This window comes from Anser cygnoides, chromosome 23 (assembly GCF_040182565.1).
Source record: "Anser cygnoides isolate HZ-2024a breed goose chromosome 23, Taihu_goose_T2T_genome, whole genome shotgun sequence".
In the NCBI taxonomy this organism is placed as follows: domain Eukaryota; kingdom Metazoa; phylum Chordata; class Aves; order Anseriformes; family Anatidae; genus Anser; species Anser cygnoides.
Genome location: NC_089895.1, coordinates 3152756 through 3172249, shown reverse-complemented (window position 1 = coordinate 3172249; position 19494 = coordinate 3152756). Strand labels below are relative to the sequence as shown.

At 48.2% G+C, this 19494-nt stretch overlaps 1 protein-coding gene and 1 long non-coding RNA gene across 7 annotated transcripts; one reads left to right on the top strand and one right to left on the bottom strand.

Annotated features, from left to right (window-relative positions):
- The first annotated feature begins 148 nt into the window (after nt 1-148).
- Nucleotides 149-13559, top strand: DRAXIN (dorsal inhibitory axon guidance protein). 6 transcript variants are annotated; one of them, XM_048067755.2, is made up of 8 exons: nt 506-647; nt 6978-7456; nt 8911-9098; nt 9634-9745; nt 10121-10210; nt 10446-10535; nt 12553-12695; nt 13220-13559. In XM_048067755.2, exons 2-7 carry the CDS (start codon nt 7000-7002, stop codon nt 12663-12665), a joined length of 1050 nt encoding a protein of 349 aa, XP_047923712.1. In that variant the 5' UTR covers nt 506-647; nt 6978-6999; the 3' UTR covers nt 12666-12695; nt 13220-13559. The 6 variants fall into 6 exon arrangements, with proteins under 6 accessions (XP_047923711.1, XP_047923712.1, XP_066838390.1 ...); XM_066982289.1 differs by having other exon boundaries at nt 13036-13559; XM_048067754.2 differs by lacking the exon at nt 506-647 and adding an exon at nt 149-287 and having other exon boundaries at nt 12553-13559.
- Nucleotides 13560-16651: 3092 nt separating this feature from the next.
- On the bottom strand, nt 16652-19483 carry LOC136786880 (uncharacterized). Its single transcript, XR_010826418.1, has 3 exons — nt 19350-19483; nt 17096-17232; nt 16652-16780 (listed from the first exon to the last, which is right to left on the bottom strand). It is a non-coding gene; the product is annotated as an uncharacterized lncRNA (long non-coding RNA).
- Nucleotides 19484-19494: the final 11 nt, after the last annotated feature.

The following is a 19494-nucleotide window of genomic DNA, read 5'->3' as shown; positions in this document are numbered from 1 at the left end:
GCGCGCGCCTGTGACGTCATGCGGCGGGCAGGTGGCGCGCCCCCTGGTGGCGGGAAAACGGGGAGGAGGGGCACGGGGCCGCTCCCGCTGCCGGTCCCGGTGCCAGCCCCGGGGGGAGGGCTCCCGGGGGGTCCCCGCGTCCCGCAGCTGCCTCCGCCGCTGCCGCGGGGCTGCAGGGAGCGGGGCCCGCCTGCTGCCCGCCCCCCGCTGCCCTAACGCCGGGATCCCCCTGCGGGGAGCGGGGCAGCCGGGCCGGGACCCCCCCCCCCCCTCCCGGCGGCGGGCAGGTGAGCGGGGCCCGGCCGGGGCTTCCCCGCCTTTGTCTCCGTCCTTTGTGTGCCCCGCTGCCGCCGGCAGCCCCCGCGCCCCTCCGCCTGCCTCGCACCATGGCCCCCGCACCGCGCACCCCTCCCCTGCACCCCGCTCCCCCGGGATTCCCGGCGTCCCCGCTTCCTCCGCGCATTCCCCCACTGCCTCCCCCCCCCCATCTCCGTCGTCTCCTCCTCCTCCTCCTCCTCCTCCTCCTGCCGGTTTGCACACCCCCTGCCCCCCCGCAGACCCGCTCCCCTCCCCTCCCGCTGCACGCACAGCCCCTGCCGGCCCTGCCCTGCCTGCCGGGCTCGGCGCACGCCAGGAGCTGCGGACAGGTAGGCAGCGGGCTGCATGCTCCCCCGAGCTTTTTTTCCCCGTTGCTTTCGCGGGGATGGGGGGCGAGGGGAGGGCGGCACTTCCCCACTTTCCGTGCACCCCGGAGGAGACAAAGGCCGGGGGGCCGGGGACCCCCATCCCCGCCGCCGGGATGCCCGCGGTGCCTCGGGTGGCGGCGGCATCGCGCGGAGCTGGGAGCCGGGGGGCAGGGGGAGAGCCGGGCACCCTCCCGAGGTGCGAGGTGCCTTCGGTCCCTTCGGCCGTGCCTGTTGTCGCCGTGCCGGGCAGCAGCCTCCCGGTGCTCCCGGTCCCGCCGCCCCGCTCGCCCTCGGGGCGCAGGGTGCGCAGCGCCGTGCGCCTCCCTCCCGACACGGCCGGGACACGGCCGGGACACGGCTGGGACACGGCCGGCCTCTTCCCTGGCACCAGAGGCACCGCTGTTCGCCCAGGTGGGTGCTGAGCCCCCCGCGCACCCCGGGGGTACGTCCCGGCTCGGAGCTGAGGAAAGTGGCCGAGGGGCGAGGGAAGCTTTTCCCTCTGTCATTGTGTCTGCAGAGCCGCGTGCGGAGCCCCCCGAGTACCCACGGGTTTATTCTCCGCTCTTCCTCTGTTGATAAAAGTGAGACCTCGCTTCTGAATTAAATCAGTTTGGCGTCAGTTAATGGCTTATTACAGCCGGTAATTCATCATGCAGGATTTAAGTGACATTTATCCAATTCACACCTGAAGTCTTCCGTCAACCGGAGGATTTAATGGAAATGGCTTTGTATTTCCATCTCCTCTCCCTTGCAGAAGGAGGCATTAATCCTGCACGTTTTGGTTCAAAGTGAGAATGACACACAAGGAACGATGTTGAAAGCGCAGCCTAACTGCTCTGCCACTTGGGGACACGTCCCCTGCTCCCCACGGTGAGGACTGGGCCAAACCTGCCCCTCTCCTCCCCGTCACACCGGCGGGTGCTTTCCAGCCGGGTGAGCAGTGACCTTTGCTATTGACTGTGTCTCATTTGTCACCAGGCATTGTGCATTAAACTGGAGAGTCTTCTCTGCCGTGCTGACAGCAAGCGACTATATCTTGGATGCTAATCTCAGACTCATTGCTATTTTAATCTCATTATTGGGTAGAGGAGCCTCTGGTTGATAGCAGGTTGCCTGTGATGGCTGTGTCAGCCACTCTGTGAAGTCCCAGAGGGAAGCAGAGCAGAGGGTACTGCATATTCATTCGTGTGCCTCTCTTCCACTTCAAAACAGTGGCTTGCTGGGCTGCTCTGTCCCTGGAGGCTGCGCCCTCCCTTTTTGAGCACTGAGCTGCGAGCGGGGAAGCGCTCCGTGCGGGCCAGGGCAGGCACAGCAGAAAGGGTGGCACAGCTGCGGCTCAAGGTGCGAGGCATGCGGTGAGTTGGATTTGCAAGGTGTCCAGCGATCATCAGAGCTAGGGTGCTAGAGCTTAGGGTGCCTTACTGGCTGGTGTAAAGCTGCCAGCTTCCTCACAGGTCTGGGCTGCAGGAGAGGGCGTTTCCTGGGCTGTGCCGGGTGAGCGAGCCACTTCGGTCCTCGGGGGTCAGGAGGGCAGAGCACGGTCTGTCAGCCAGAGCTGAGCGGTGAGAGGACAGGATCACCTGGGCCAACATGGCAGCAAAAAGAGAGTCCCAGTTCCAGCCCTTCAACTAACGGGGAATGAGCCACGTTTCAAGTGGGCACTGGATGCCGGCTGCCTTGGGGAGATGATTTGTGGAGGCACAGGGGTAACTACAGCTACTGCTTAACCCCCTGAAAGCTCGAATCTGTGTCCTGTCTCCTGTGCCGTTAGTGCATGGAATAAACCTGAATTTAGCCCTTTCTACAGCAGGGCGCTGTTCAGTGATGGCAGAAAGTGAGAGAAACCAAGCAAAAGGAAAACGTTTCAAAGGGTGATGGTGGGATTCAAGTAGCCGAGCCTAAATACCTGCAGAAAGAAAGTCTCTCACACCAAATGCAGTCATGAGGGACAAGGAAACTGGAATCAGATACGTATGAAAAGCAGGGTGGGGAGGAAAGGTGACAATGGATACAAGCAACCTAAGAAAGGAGGAGGACAGCTCTGAAGAGGGACCCAAAAGGACTGGCAATCTGTGATCTGGGGACTTTGCCACTCCATCATCCCAAATATGTCTGAGCCAGCAGGAAAAAAATATCCTTTACAAAGTGAGTGTGCAAGAAATGCTGGAGATAAAGAAAGTGATATCTTTACCTGGCGGAAGAAAAGAGAAGGGTGCATATAAAATTTCCTGTCCGCTTTTGGAGACCCTAGAAAAGTGGTGGTGGGGGGGGGTCCCTTGGAAATGGGAGGGTCTTTTGGCAGATTATGTATGAAGCTTCTCAGCACTTGCCTCCAGAAACAGAAAAACAGATGGAAAGAGACCCAGCAGGGAAGTGAAATCTCATTTATCTGCATAATGCCATCCTCCTGGCTCCAGCCAGCTCTCTGCATGTCAGCTACCATAGAGCCTACCCCTTCCATTCTGCTCCAGGCCTTCCCAAGCCCATCCATCACCCTATGGCTTCTTATTTACAGAGAGCCTGGCACACGAAGCTGGGTTTATTGTCTGTCATCTGTGCCACACATGCACACAACACCCATGTAGATGCACATACACTTTGTCTATTGCTGCAGCTTGGGGTTATCTGCAGTCCAGGAAATCTTTAGGCACTCCTGCCAAAGTCTGAGTTTATCAGAGCCAAAGAGAAATCTGGCCCAGAGTACGTGCTTGGGTTCAGCTATTGAATGTAGAAACTGCATCATCTGTGCTGATAAAGGATCTCCATATTCTCTATTTCTCTGTGCAAATGTTTTGTTCATCTTCAATGTGACATGAAGGACGTACGTGAAAAGTTAATGTCAGGACTGTCAGGTACCATGTTTTAAGTCAGATTTATAAACGATGATCTGATGTTAGCACTTTGTCAAATAAAAAGCAAATACAGCAGCAGAGCCTGCTTCCACACCAAGGTGACAAAGCTGTATTTACAGGGAGAAAACATGGCCAAGTTACTGGGTACCTATTCAGTCCCTGGCTGCCTTGCAGGATTACAAGCAGAGAGCAGAGTTAATAGTAATTATATCAGCGAGTCCACAGAAGGAAACTGCCCACGGGGAAAATTACCCAAGATGCAAAAAAAAACTTAATTTCCCTTACAGGGTTGTGACTATCCACTACTAACCCAAAATAGATCAGAAGTATTGGCTGAGAGACAGCACTGCAACTCATTCATCAGCCCTGAGCCTGCACCCCAGGTAGCTGTAAGCCCTTATCTTTGCTTTACACATTTTCTTGCTAGTAGGCAGATTTGCTACCTCAAGAAGCAGGTGGTTTGTAATCCTGAGGGCATATAAAGGAAGTGCAGAGTGCTGGGTTAAGTAAAGAGGGTGCAGGTCTGGTGTTGTGGAGAGCTGCAGGAGCAGGTTAGTACGTTGGCTATTTCCTTTATTAATACCCTATCCCTAAGAAAAGGATGATTTTTGGATTTGATATAACGTGTGTGTTTGGTTTAGAGCAATTTCGGAAAGGCATCTCCTTACAAGGCCAGACATCTTTCCTCCTGACATATGCCTCGCTCAGGGCAGAACTTCACCTTTTACAGAAAAGGTGCATCAGCACAGTGAGAACGTTGCTGTCTTCTCTGCAAGTCCTGGGCTAGCACTGACTTCCTTTGTGGACTGCACTCCTGAGAGAGGACGGTGGAGTTTGCTTTCGTACTTAGACACTGGGGAACCTGAGCACTGAGGAGAGGAACCAGGGATGTTGTTTTGCCATCTAGCTGTCTTGTGGAAGTGTGAATTTTACAGCCTTTTTAGGGCAAGAAAACCTGAGGAGGTAGGAAGAGGTTTCTGCAGTTACAGATGGATCACAGCGTAGAAACACCTGTTTAAGAGAAGGCTGGGACTTTGTACCTCTAGCTGCATTAATACAAGGTACCAAAACTGGTCCATTTTGTTTGGGCAAACAGCTCAGAGCTCCTCTGACAAAAGTGCAGTCCAGGTGCATTATTAATGCATTATTAGTCATTGATGTGCATTATTAATGCAAGATTCCCAGCGACAGTCATGCATCATGTTAGCCTGCCCTCTGAGCCAGCAGCCCGTGTGCTCTAGCTGCACTCTCCTGCTGTGTCATGCCACCAAGCCAGCTGAGCAGCTTAAACGAATGCCCCCTGCACTTTGAAGCAGACCTTCTGTTTAACTGCCCTGCAGCATCTAGCTGTTCTCTGGCTCCTGCCGGAAACTAGGATCTGTTGCTAATGTGTCTGTCAGGTTCCTCATCAAAGGGCCCGTGTCTGTGTGCCTGAGATTGGAGGCACCTGCCTCACATTTCCTTCGCGCTTGTTCTCTCTTGTTGGCATTTTGCCTGTAGATGGAAAGGTAAGATGCTGTTTCCAGCTCTTTGAGTTGTTCTGTGTGATGCCTCGATCCAGCTGGTTTGCTCTGGTTCTTAAAGAGAAAATCCTAGGAGGAAAAAAAAAAAAGACTGTGGACTCAGAGCTTGGGTTTTGCTTGGCTGCTATTTGTTACACTGGTTTTGAAGCAGGAACTTCAAGTGCTCTGGTAATAGATTTAGCTGTCAGTCTGGTTTTCCTTTGTCTCAGGTAGCTGCCAATAAAATGCCATTATTTAGTGTTATGCCTTCAGGAAATGAGCTACTCAGTACCTCCCAAATCAGCCCTCAACTAGCAGTTTGTTGTCTTTTGTGGCCAGTGGACAGATCTGCTTTTCAGGCTCTGCATTAAAGAAAATGCCCGTGCTGCCTCTCTCTTTCCAGGAAGGTCTGGACTGAAATTTTGCTCCCAGTCTCTAAGCAGTAGCAGAGATGCGTCTTGTAAAGGCAGAATCTGCTGGTGAATGAGTGAGCAGGCTTTTTGGTTAAGAGGATGGAAACATCTCTAAACCCTCCAGATGCTCCATGAAGCTGGAGTTGCAATGATGGCAGAGGTTCCACTGACTGAAAACACTTCACATGCACCTCATGAGTTGAAAGAAAAGAAGAAAGGAAGGACTGAGGTCGTTCTTAGGGTGATTCCTGTCAGCTCTACCAAAAGGCACTGAGATGGGCTTCGAAGGATATTCCCCTTCACAGGTGACACAAGTGACAACGGCTGGTCAAAGAAAAGGAAAGGTCAGAGGAGGGGATTGAGTGAGGAGCTGGGGCTGTGAAGAGCTTTGTGACATTATTTCTCAGAGTAAGCGCAGGACTGCTTTTCTGAGTGTCACGGGGAGCTCTGGCTCTAAGCATGCCTTTGTGCTGCCCGGGTTGGGCGGGACAGTCCAAGAAAGCTACCTGAAAGTGAAAGGCTCACTAAAAATGCTGAGTTATTTGCGGGAAAGCGCAGGGAAGAATGACCTAATTAGAGAAGTTTCTAACTTGTGCAATATCCCAAAGCCATGTCTCATAACACAAACACAGGGATGAAGAAAGACCCTTGAAGATATTCCACTGAAGCAGAATGAATGAGAATACTCCGTAGCCACTGTGCTGAGGGACTTGGTCTCAGTGCTCTTTGGACTTGAGTTACCCTCCCAGTGAGAGCCTCACCTGGTGGGCTGAGGTGAAGAGACTTGTGCAGGGTCAGGGAGGGAAGCAGGACAAGCTAGAGAAAATTCAGCCTGCCTTCCTTCCCCTTGACCAGCATCCCCTGCTCTGCTGACAGCAGATTTGGTTTTCTGCTCCACTGAGATATCAGCACAAAATTTGCCGTTTCTTTTCTTCCCTTGACCGTTTTCAGGCAGCCTGCAGCAGTATGTGTGTGCATCACGCCTCTCCGTCTCAGGCTGCTCAGGGCTGTTGCTGGTCCTGCGAGGCCACCATCTGTCTCCGGTTCTGTTCATCTTGACATCTTCATTGCAAGGAAACCAGCTGTGGGGGGGGCCGAGGGGGGAGACCTGGTGCCAGCCAGCCCCAGGATGCCAACCTGGCACCGAACTGGCCCAGCCCGACAGCTGGTGCTGTGCAGGCAGCTCGGGGGCTGAGGCCTGCAGGAGCCAGCCCCTCAGATGGCAGGCTGTGAATGGGAGGGTAGGGGAGCTAGTCAGCAATCAAAGGGAAATGTCCTGCTGATTGATGGCCCTCATTTGCACATGAAACTGGGACCTCTCAGCCCTGCAGGCCTTGCACGTGTGTCTCAGCTGCTGTAAACAGGGCTGGGAGAGGAGATATGGAGGAGGGAAAAGCTCTCTGCCAGCTCTGGACACCTCAAGTGTTGTCATCTAAGTTGTCCTAGGTTTGATTCTTGGTTGCCTTCACAGTTCCTTGAAGCTGGTTGCTTAATGCGTCTTGTTGTTGTTTGTTTTAATTACAGGTGAGGCAGAGCACCCAGGATTATGGCAACTTCTTCCACCTTCTTGTCCGCTTTTCTTCTCCTGTGTGTGCTGGTTCTTTCTGACATCAGTGTTGCAGTCTCCCTGGACCCTGGCACGAAGATCAAAAATGTTCCAGAGAACAACAACCATCTTCAAAACCAGGAGATGTGGCTGCAGCAGCCCAGAAGCGGGCACCACCACAAACACGGCTTGGCCAAGAAAGAGAGGGCCCACGCCATGCCTCCTAGAGGGCAGCCGGCGGGGGAGGAGGCCCTCAGGACGGGTAGCGGAGCTTCAGCCATGGAAGAACCGGCAGCAGGACAGCCAGCAGCCCTGAAACAGGACAAGGACGTGTTCCTGGGTTTTGAGTTCCCACATCCCGAGAGGGAGAACCAGTCCCCTGGGTCCGAGAGAGGGAAGAAGCAGAACAGAGAACACCGGCGACACAGCCGGAGGGACAGGCTGAAACACCACAGAGGTATTTGAGCTCCCAGGGAAGCTGAGGTTGTTGGGTCGCTTGAAATGAGCCTCAGTTGTGTGAGGGCAAGAAGCTGCAGCTGTGGTAGAGCCACATGGGTGTGCAGAGGGTGTGGGGTGTGTGCCTGCTTGGGGGAGAAATCGGCCAAACAAAAGAGGCACAAGAAAAGAGGGAAGTCCAGAACTGGAGGTTTTTACTGCTGGCTGCAATTTTCTGAAAATGACCTGGTTTGCCTTACAGGGGAGAGCTCTGAAAGCTCCTAGGACTGGGGGGTCGGTTTGGGGTGGCCTGCTTTGTTTTGTTGGCTTTTAAGCAAGTGGTTCAATTTATGAAGAAACATCTCCAAGCCATGCTCAGTCTCTCCACTGACTTCGAAACATGACCAGAACTAGAAATAATTAGAACAACAAAAAACCGCTTAGCTTGAAGATCAATTTCTTTTCATCACAGCTTGTATTCTTCTGTGCTTATGCTGAGCTATGAAAAATATAGCTTTCACACATGTGAAATTGCAGTAATTATGTTAAAATATGGCTGAAAATGTTGCTATAAGTTTTTGACCCGGACTGCTTTCCTTCACAGGTCAAGTTGTGGGTGTGTGTCTCTGCGGTGTGGTGTGCTCAGTGTGGTAAATCTTTAGTTCTATTAAAGCCAGGCAATCTGTGTCAGTCCACACCATTTGACAAGTTGGGTGTCAGTGTCCCTGCCTTCCAGCTATCACCCCTCCCTGCATCAGTAAGAAGAGCTCTATTGTTTTCTCAGGGGACTGACTAAACAACTCACATTAAGCAATATATAAGAGCATGCAACAAAGCTGGTTTGAAGCAGTATTTGCAAGCTACAAAATAGGCCTCATATCTTAAGCTGCATATTTAGGTATAACTTAAGGTCTATATTAAAATTAATACTTTGCAAAAGCATGGATCAAGCTGTAAAGTTATTCTTATTTCAAGTTAGGTAGGTTCCGACTTGAGCTAGATAGAAATAACCCGCTCTTAAAATGAAGTAAGAATGTGTTTACAGGAATTTGCAGAAGCTTAAACCATTAAAAATGGTTAAACAGGTGCATTTTGTATTCCCAGGACCAGACAACAGGGATTGTTCTTAAACTAATTAGCTTGCTATGCTTATAGCTTCAAGAAATCTTGAAGATTCTCATTTTTCTTAGGAAGAAATCCATTGATTCTTAAGTAAGAAATATACATAACTGCACTTTCTTGAAGATATGTCTGATTTCAGTGTGTAAGAATCAAGGTGCATCTACTCTAGGCCTGATCTTTCACTTTAATAGCACATGACTCTGCTTTACACTGGTCTCAACAGCAGCTCAGGTTGGTAGAAAACTAGGCAGTGGCTGGATGAAGTCTGGATTCCTTTGACTCAAATTTTTCCATGGCACGCAGAGAGGAGAGAGGGGAGCACACTAATGCTACTGTACCTGTTGTCCTCTGCAGGGAAGACTCCTGATGCTGGGCCAAGCTCCTTGTACAAGAAGCCTGAAAGCTTTGAAGAACAGTTTCAAAACCTCCAGGCAGAGGAAGCTACAAGTCTGACTCCCACCACACTTCTCTTCACTGCACTGGAGCTAGTTGTTTCCACAGAAGAGCCTCCTGTTCTTCCAGCCACGTCACCGCGGTCACAGGTAAAGAGACAACGGGTAACTGCACTGTACCTCTGATGCAGACAGAAATCTCCTGCAGCTAAGGGCCAGTTTCTTCATTTTTAGTTAGAGGTAAGTGCTTGCCTAACACCAAAGCCATCCCTCAGAGGCAGCTCTCTGTCTTGGAGACATCTAAGCACTCCATAAACGGTTCCTTTAGTCACTTCTCTTCCAGGCCCTATCTCTCCCTTAGCTAGCCATTTTCATTCAGGTTCAAGGAGTGGAAAGGCAGTAGTAGCACTTGGCAGGAGAGGCAGCATGTTTTAATGCTCCTTGCTGGCCTTTCTTCCTCACATATAAGCAGTGGAAGCTTCCCTCTTGGTTTCAGCTGGAACAAGAGAAAGCTCCTTTCTTCTGAAAATGAGATGCTAAGAATGCCCAGTGGACGAGATGGGGGTGAGGGCTGGGGAATTATGAAACCTCATTAAGGTCTGAAAGCACAAGGAAAATTTGCAAATGCTTCCGTGTCACTACAGAAGTGTAATCCATTGTCTCCTTGGTTTCTTGTGGTTTGCAGGCCCGGCTCAGGCAAGATGGGGATGTGATGCCCACCTTAGATATGGCACTCTTTGACTGGACAGACTATGAGGACCTCAAACCAGAAATGTGGCCATCAGCTAAAAAGAAAGGTGCTAAACTTACATTGCTGAGCTCCCCATCCTCTTTCCCAGAAGTCATTCTGTATGTCTTTTCCTATGGTTAGTGTTCACAGAAGGTGAATTGCTGAAGGATATGAGATCATAGTGGTGGGAAAAGAGCAAAAAATCATAATGCTGATTGTATTTTGTGTCTTGTTTCAGCATGCTTATCATTTTGGATAGACAGTTTGAGGGCAAAGGATAAATGATTAGATGGAAGGTTGAGAAGCAGGAAGAAGACTAACCTATAAAGGCTTAGGGTTCAGATTGCTGAAGTTTAAGACTGTTTTCACCCTGGAATGATGTAGCCTCCAAAATAAAAACACTGGTGTGAAATTTTCTACCGGCATCGATTCTTTTCCATAGAGAAACGCCGCAGTAAGAGCCCCAACAGTGGAAATGAAACCGTGTCATCAGAAGGAGAGCCGTGTGACCATCACCTTGACTGCCTCCCAGGTGAGGATCAGCATGACAGTCATTTCTCCAAACACGAAATTGTTTGAAATCCAGCCCAGGTTCTAATACAAATAACCTGATTTTTAATACTGTCAGAAAGTGGTATGCCCAGAGGACAAAGGCTCTCTGGGCACGTTGCGGGAACAGAGGATGTCTGTAAGACGGAGCTGTCTTGGATGCCATAGTTCTACAGGGGGGTAAACCAGCTACACTGACCTTTGCTCCTGTCTTGCAGGCTCGTGCTGTGACTTGCGTGAGCACCTCTGCAAACCACACAACCGAGGCCTTAACAACAAATGCTATGATGACTGCATGTGCACAGAAGGTGAGTTCAGCTTCTTGCTCCCCCGCTTCCAGCTGGCTTAGTAGTTGGCCAAGTTGTCTGGGAATAGCGGTTTCTAGGCAAAAATAGGAGCCAGCTCTGCTGTTCTTAGCCTTTCCCTGCCACTGACTCACAACATGACCAATGAGTCATCTAGAATATCTTGTTTTCTCTCTTGGAAAAAAAGAATCCTGATATCTACAAACCTATCTAACACAAGAAGCCGTTGTATATTAACACCTCAATGGGGCTTTGAAGTCTCTCAGACTATGAAACTGTATTACTATCCTTGTTTCACATGAGTTTATGCTTACTATGGCATTTCTGGCTTAATTTCAACTGAAACTGTAGTAATTTAGTAGGTATGGGCAGGATGTGGATTTCTGTTTCTTAAAACTGTTTCTGGAGAATCCACAGAAGCCCTTAATAGACAGTTACGTTATGAAGGTGTTGGAAAGCACTCTTCTAGTCTGAACATGTTCAGGATCAGCTCCAGGCACGGGGTCTTGTCTGCCAGAACACTGGCTGCCGAGTTTTGTGACCTGTCTTAAGTACCTAGTGACTTTGACTAGGTCATTCACCTACTTTTTAATCCAGTTAAACCAACTGATTTCCTGGAGTTGTAATGTTAAATGATAGTCTTCACCTTGGGCGTGTCATGCAACACTTGAAGGTCCTCATCAGAGAGGATATTCTGATAGATTAGCCTAGGAAAGTGTTTCTGCAAGTCTAATGAGTGCTGCCTCCAGCCCTGCTTTATTTTTAAGTTAGCTGTTAGTTGATGACAAATGTGAATCTTCTGTAGCACTAAAAAGATCCCCAGAGACAGAAGGTCCAGATAAGACAGCCAAGATGCTTAGATAAGAGCCAGAGCTCTGATCTTGTGTGCTCTCTTTCTGGGAAGCCTAACTGCCCCGGGGGGATTGGTAATGAGGGGCAGAAACCCAACTTCAAGGTAGCGTGATCTCAACATAGCCCAGGGCACGCACTCCAAAAGGCTGCTCAGTGACCTGTGACATCGGATGGGTCTCCTGTGTACAAGTACTCAAGGACAGTTTATGGGCTGGCTTATTACAGAAGCTATAAATCACCAGCTTTCCCCTCTCTGGAGGTGCCGGCACTGTTGCTGTCTGCTCTGAAAGTAAAGAGAGTTGCAGTTTCTGGGATGGTAAGTCAGTTCTTGGCAAGAACTGCAATGATCAGATCCTGGACAACTGAAAATCAAGGCTTTCATGGAAGTCACTTGCATATAGGCTGTCCCCTGTCTGGCCCACCTATGTATGCATTCTGTTGTAACAGACAATAGGAACCACAAGATATATCAGTACCAGAAACCAATCAGTTAGCCTGACCAGAGGCTCCCATTGCCTTCCAGTGCCATGGGAAACTATGTACTGATGTTTGGTTTGGGGTTTTAACAAATAAATCCCCACCCAAGTATTCATCAAAGATATCTCACATAGCTTCCTTCAGACCCAGCACTTCTAGCAACCGAAATAGAGAAATTGAAGGAGATGAGCAGTGAGCTTTGGATCAGACCTCCCAGTGCTTCAGTCTCTTCCCTCCTCTCCCGAAGCTTCAGAGAAATAAATAGCGAGGGGAGCTCCCCAGCCACTGCTGCTGCACATTAAGTCTATGGTAATTTCCCAATGGAGAGATCACTTAGACAGTAATGGGAAGTAATAGAGGGAAACCAAGCAGGGCTTCCATAAAATCACTGGAAACAATTGGGATAATTCATTGGTATTTCAAAAAGCCAGTGAAACCTTCTGCCAGAGCCAATGAATCCCAAACCAGAGCAGTGAGCCAAGCAGGATAAATAGCAGGGCCAAGGAATTAATCTGCCCTGCCCATGTGAGCCATTCCTCTGCCACCTCATTTGACACAACCCAGGCTTCCCAGGCCTGGGACTGTGCCCGCTGCAGGAAGTTTTGTCACGAACTGAAGCTGGGAGCTAACTGATGTTACTGCCGTAAGGAGCCTCAGTCCCTCCTGCTCACCGTGCTTGGTTTTTCTACAGGGCTACGCTGTTACGCCAAATTCCACCGGAACCGAAGAGTGACCCGGAGGAAAGGGCGCTGTGTGGAGCCCGAGTCGGCCAACGGAGAGCAGGGATCATTCATTAATGTTTAGGAGGGTGGGACGCTATCTCCTGCCTGGACGGTCAGTAGCTGGGGTCAAACCGCTTATACCTAGCAGTGGGGATTAGAGAGAAAGTCAAGCAAATGACTGAAGCTGCAGGACAGGCTCCAACAAGACTGAGGCTGGTGTTAATCATAAATAGAGTGGTCTCAGCCTTTTCCATACCAGGACTGTATTCCCCCCACCCTTCCCTTGACCTGGGTCCCCCTCTCCCACTTGGCTGGAGATGATCCTGCCTGCCAGTCTGATGGCCCTGGCAGGGAAATGCTCTGCAGTTTCATCTCCTCCTCTCAACAGAGTCAAGATGTGAAAGATCCTTCAGGTCAAGGGGGAGAGGTAAAGCTTAAGCCTTACCTTTCAGCTCTTGTTTGAGAAGAAACGTAGATGCTCCTTAAGGATCAGAGGTTCTTAGAGGATTGGAAGCTTGTAGCCTCCAGGTGGAAACAAAAATGGGAGATGAAGATGGATCAGCAGGAAGCTGACTGCCTGGGTGAGAGGGGACCCTCTGACGTTGCTCTTGCTCTCTCCTTTGTTCACTGCTACAGGCAGATATTCCTTAGCAGTTACACACTACCACTTCCTACCTGTCTTCTTTGGGACTATCCGCTCCCATCCCTTCCTGCCTCTCCTGCTCCCGCAGAACAACCTGGTTTCTGCAAGGACGTGACATCCCAGCCTGCAGTTCTCACTCATTAGTTATCCTGCCAAGTCTGTTATTTTTAATGATTATTTTTAGGAGCTTTCTGGGGAAGTGATAGTTTTCCTAGTGAGCCAAAAATAAAGTTTTTGGTAACAGGAGATAGGAACAGGCTGTTCCGTTGTAGTAAATCCTGTGACATGTTGCATGTGTGTTTCCATGATATGTAAATAAAGCTATGATAGATATTCTTTGTGAAACTCTTCTGCTTCTTTAACTGCACCTAAGGATGGGGCAGGAGCTGGAAGGGCCTATAGGAGAGTTGGCCAGCAGGTAACACTGATACCTTCAGGTAATCAAACAAAGCAATTGTGTCACTTGGTAGAAAAACTTCTCTACCCAAACTGGGTATTTAGGCTGCCCAGTATCCCCACTCAAATTGCAGCTAACACTGTTTCTGCCTGGTAGCTATCCAGATATTTAAAACTTCTCTAAATTTACTAAGTAACTACTGATTTCACTGACATATCAAGGCAACGTGGGCTGCGTGTGTTATATGGGAATAGTGTTAATCGATAAAGATGTTCTTTTCTACTGTTGTCATCCCCAGCACCCTGGCTTCTGGTGGGAGACAGCTGTGAAGCCTTTTAAATGTTAAATTCCATAACCTGGATGTTTACAGCACTTTGTATAGGAGTAGAAATATTAATCCTGGTGCTTTGGTCAGGATCCTCTTTATGCTGCTTCCTTAAATCCCCCTGTGTTCCATTAGGGGAGGCAAACCTCCATTTTGCACTCTCTTTCTGTTGTAGTGTCACTCCGCATTGTGTATTCACTCGGATGCTGCTAGCATAATGGTTTACGCCTCTAATATGAGTGCCCAGTCATGACTACAGAGATATGCTATGAATACGGTAGTAGTTCTGACCCACATCCACCTGCACTGCTAGGAGATGCACCAACAGAGGAATTTGTAAAGGAGGGTTTAGGCAAAACCTGACGCTCATCTGGCCATAGCTGTTTAGATTTTTACTTACAATCTCAACCCAAAAATTAGGAGCAAAGAAAGGTAGTTTGGCTCCAGCTCTGTGCCATGACAGCAAGGATGCAATTTGTTAACCCAGAGAGAGAAATGCAACCCCTCCCTCAGCCCAGATGCAGAATAGTGGGTGGTACTGCCAGTGCTATTGTCAGTGAAAGCATAAAGGGAAAAAGGCCCTAATTGATCACAGTCAATTGCAGAGCTCTCAAACCCCGGTCTGTGTGACACCAATGAGAACCACATGCACAGTCTTTATCAAAGCCAGGTTTTAATACCACAGCGCTTTCCGATATAAGAGCTGAGGTCTGTGACGGACGAGTGCAAATAAAAGCAAAGCTGGAAATTTTGCAGGGATCTTTATCCTTGGTGAAGCAGGTATTCATTGTCCCACATATTTCAAGAATCCTTGTAGGATCCTGGGCAGTGTTTTGAATGAGACTATGTTGCAAATCATGTGTAATACAAGCAAGTGTGAATTTTGAGCCAGAGCTTTTAGATGTCAACAGGGGACCTCTTGCTTCTTCTGCTTCAGGTCTGCTATTAACTGAACATAAAGGACAGCTGATTCTTAATTGGTGGGATTAGTTAAATGTCTAAGGACAGTGAAAATGGAGTTAATTATAATGAATCGAGTCACAGGATTATTGGATTGATTGCTCACATTGGAGTTTCAGAAAGAGAGCTCATGACCAAGACTCATTCTTTCTGAATCAAAATGTGATGTTGCAGAGGTGAAGCAGAAAGGGTAAGCAGCGGTGGTGTGTGTGCACGCTGCACTGCCACAGCAGGGCGAAAAGAATCAGGCAACCTGATTTATATATCTGCCAGATAAATTACTGACTTCACAACTGCAGTGCAAAGGAAAGCTGTTGAGTAAATAACATGCCAAGATGTAAAATGCGAGACAAGCTCATGACATAAAACCCTAGGGCAACATTTGTAAAACAGCAAGTCCAACCCACTTCTGAGCACCAGAAAGCTTTTTAGTGCTGCTCTGTGCTGTCTCAGGGGCCTGACAGCAGTTGCAGTGATATTATCACTAGCTTACATTTAGCAACTTTCCCCTTCCTTCCCAGTATCTACCAGTTGCAATGCAGTCAGTGACAATTCTGCCTTTGGGGGCATTAGTTCTGAATAACAGAGGGAGACAAATGTCAAGCAAGTCTTGTTTTATACGTTCTTCTCAACAGATCATTTGAGAAACTCAAATTAAGATTTCACACAAACTCAGCTTCTCCACTGCCCCCAGAGAGCTTAATTCTCTCAGAAGATTTTACTATTGTCTTGAAAGGACTTTGGATCAGGCCCAAAACAGCCATAGCAGGGCTCTGTGGAATATTTTTGAAAGTTAATTGCAGTACATGCATGCAAGTAAGGTGAGCGACAGTCACACCCAAACTCCTGCTCTATAGCTACTGCTGTTAGCAGCCTCACAATGAGTCCGAGGGGTATACATCATTTTAAACCACTTCTCCAAGGGTGAGAATCATTAGACATGGAAAAGAGAGGACAGCGTGCTGATTTGACATAATCACCTCAGCAGCTGCCTGCTCTGTGAATGCTGTTGAATCTCAGGGATGTTGCTGGCAGTTGCCAAAATGATAACTGCAAGGGAGACGAGGAAGGGAAGCACAAATTAAAACACTTGGGAATCATTCTGTCTCAGGTCTGTAATAGTCTGCATTCATTTTAGCTTGGGGGTGTTTTATTGAAACCCTCTCTCTCCCCCCTCCCCCAGTAATTACCGTGTTGTCAATCCACAGCGTGTGAAAGTGCTTCAATTTCAAACCCATGCCATACTAAATTGTTCACAGCTATGCCAGTCAGACTCTACTACATAAAGCCCATAGAAAACATTGCTTGCACATTTTTTATCAGAAAGAATGAGGGCTGTTTTTTTTCTTTGAACATTCTGAGTACAACAGTACCACAAGTACCCCATAAACTCATTTCTGATATGTCAACTCATTTTTTAGAGGGCCAGTTAAAAAGAGTAGTCCCTCAGTTAGATCTCTAGTTAGCTTTTAGAAAAACAGAGGAGTAGCAGTTCTTTGCTAAGATTAGAAGGGACTTTTTAATTCTATCTTTCAAGACACCACATTAGTGTAATCCTCCCCACCCCCTACAAAACGTTGCCATAGACTGTTTTACAGTGAAGTTCCTCCCAGCGTAACAAAATGTCTTCAGTGTCCCCTCTGATCCAAATGATGTTTCTGCTTGCTGATTTCCCGCTGGGATCTAAATTTGCAGAGCCGGGACAACTTCTATACGTCCTTACTCACTCCTTATTCAGAAAGGCTCTATTGATACTACATGCATCTGTGCAGAGCTCACGCTTTCAGTGCTCTTGGCTCTGCGGGCAGGGCACAACTCAAAGACACCACGGCGGCTGTGGCTGCAGTCATTAGTCACCTTCAGACTAGACCCCTAGTGAGTGACAAGAAGGCAGAACTATCAGCGGTGAGCTTGTCTCTATCTCCATCGGCCAGATAAGTACAGCAGGAGGAATTGTGTTAATGCCCATACCTCCCCACAGAACTGCTGTCACCCTGCACACCAAAGGCACAGTGTCCTGAAGATGCAAAGGAAAGCATTTCTGCCTTATTTGCCTCACTTTTATGCTGCCAGGAAGGGAGTCAGCTGTGTATTAGGTTTTTACTTGGTCTACACAAGAAATACTACCATTAAAATTGGCGTAAAGCAGCTAATTGCTGGATATTAGGTGCAGTGAGCTGAACTCACCTAAATCAGTCTTCTAGTTAGGAAAATCTCCGTATCCTGTTTCCAGTCTCCTGGGGATGTCTGCTTCTCCCTGCAGGTCTTCTTTAACTTGCTGCTTATCTTTCTCACCATGTTTACGTTGCTTTGAGTTATCAAGCCTAGGGAAGGGAACAGAGGCAGCAGGTTACACAGAGAGGCAATTTACAAGGTACAAGCAAAGCAAAGAAGAGATAAAAAACAACTAACCCCCAGATCAGGTAGGTGTGAGAGACGTGCAAATGCATAATGTCTATCATAGCTCTCATTGTTTTCATATCCATGAGATCATTAAGACATTTCTAAGTCCCCTGAGTCCATGACATGCAAGCCCAGGATATAATAAGCAGGGCTGAATTAATTGCACAATACTTTGATGAACAAAATGAAGTAAAGTGCTTTTATTGTACAAGGGGAAATGAATGCTTTGCATTAAATAGCAGTCACATCAATCCAAATTATGGCTCACACTGCATAAATGATAATGAGACTCCCTGTCTCACTCAGAACAAGTGAGAATGCTGAATGGAGTAAAGACACCCACAAACTGCTGCATCTGAACAGTGTAAGTGCTGCATCTGAAGTATAAGTGCTTATGCTTAAACTGGGCTGCTGCGTAACAGTGGAATTTGTCATTAAAACAAACCATATTCCCTTGCTAGATACTCCTCCTGGTAGAAGGGCATCTCTATTGCAGCTTGTACACAAACACTGAGTCAGAAAAATGGACATTCAGTTCTCTCTTTATCCTTTTTTTTTTCTTTTTTTTTTCCCAGATGTCAAATCTTCTTTTTGCCATTTAGGGTAAAATCCAGTCCTCAACATCACTGGGACAATTAGCACTGATCCCATTTGATACCAGTACTTCTGTGAATAGAGGCAGGGCTTCCCTGCAGGACATAGACATGTAAATGAAGTCACAGCTGATGTGGCAATAGATGAGTTATATTTCAATCTTTCATCTCATAAAGTGTCACAATAAGAGATTTCTGGGGGGGGGGGACTTCTGTGGGTTATTTTTACTAATGTTTTGAGCTGAGTGAGTCTTTTTTTTCTGCTGCTTTTTCTGTTTAGCATTTTATAGATTGTGTGATTTTAGCGTTTAATATTTTGCCTTGGGAGATCTTCAAATGTGCTGCATATTAGCAGTCAACTAATATCCTGCATCATAGCAGGATGCAGTGAAGGACAGGCCGGACAGGGCTTGTTTTTGGCTTGTGTGAATGTGTGAGTATAGATTCAACACTGCATCACTCTTGTACATAACCTTGCACTGCACTGCTTGAACTGGAAGTGGTAGTGAAGGGTGACTCATAACATTTCCACATTCAGCTTCTGCAATGAACTTCTGACTCCTTGCTCATTCCTGAGAGGCCCCATCTTTTCTGTAAATTACAATTGACCAAGTAAAATGTCTTGGTCTTACATTGCAGACAGGTAAAGCATAGATTGGGAGAGGAAGGGGGGGTTTGAGAGGGGTCACCCTTACTTCTTGGTTCTCTTAGCTCATTGCCATACCTGGAGAGAAGACTGCTATTATGAACAGCGCAGGAAAAAAAAAAAAGTTGTAGCTGTACCATGGGGACTTGCGTTGATCACCTACTTACCAGCTCCAAAATTGGAAAAGCTTTCTTTCAGAACAAGACATGGAGAACTCCTGATTTCACCAGGCTTTTGCACAGAGATCAGTCATCTTGTTCTAGGGAAAAATCTAGGGCCAAAGGAACCAGCTAAATACCTGCCAGCTGTTCTAGCCACGTGGCTAGAGACTCCAGCCCTCAACTACAAAGACTGACCTGAACATGACACGGTTATTGTGTGACACAGCTGAGTACAACTAGCATCCTGCATTTTTTTTATTGGTGTCTATTAAGAGCATCTTTGTCACTCCTCACACTTAACTCCTTTTTTGTCACAGTACTGATAAGCTCACAAAATCTTTCTTTTTCCCCAGAACACATCTAAGTCCTAAACACCCACTATTAGCCTTTAGACTCTGCCTACATGTTGGACCAGATGATCTCAGAGCCCTTTTCCAAGCTAAATGAATCTATGACTACGTGCAATCCAAGTACACTGTCAAACCTTCCCTCAGCTGCCTTACTCGGGTAACCAGCAGGAAGAACTGTTTGGCTGCATGTTTGGAGCCAACGAACTCACACATCTAGCCTAGTGGTGCCCTTCCATCTCGGTGTTCGATACACGTCAGGTAGCTACACTACCCAGGCTATTTCCTCACCCGGAATACAGCCGTCCGGTAAGAGATCCCCTCTCGCCATCCAGTCCACAAAGGCACCCCCCAAAATCCCCGTGCATGTGACAGAGGGCGCGGTGCGGGGCAGGGCCCAGGCCTCCACCTCCCTCCAGACCCTACAAAGGAGCTC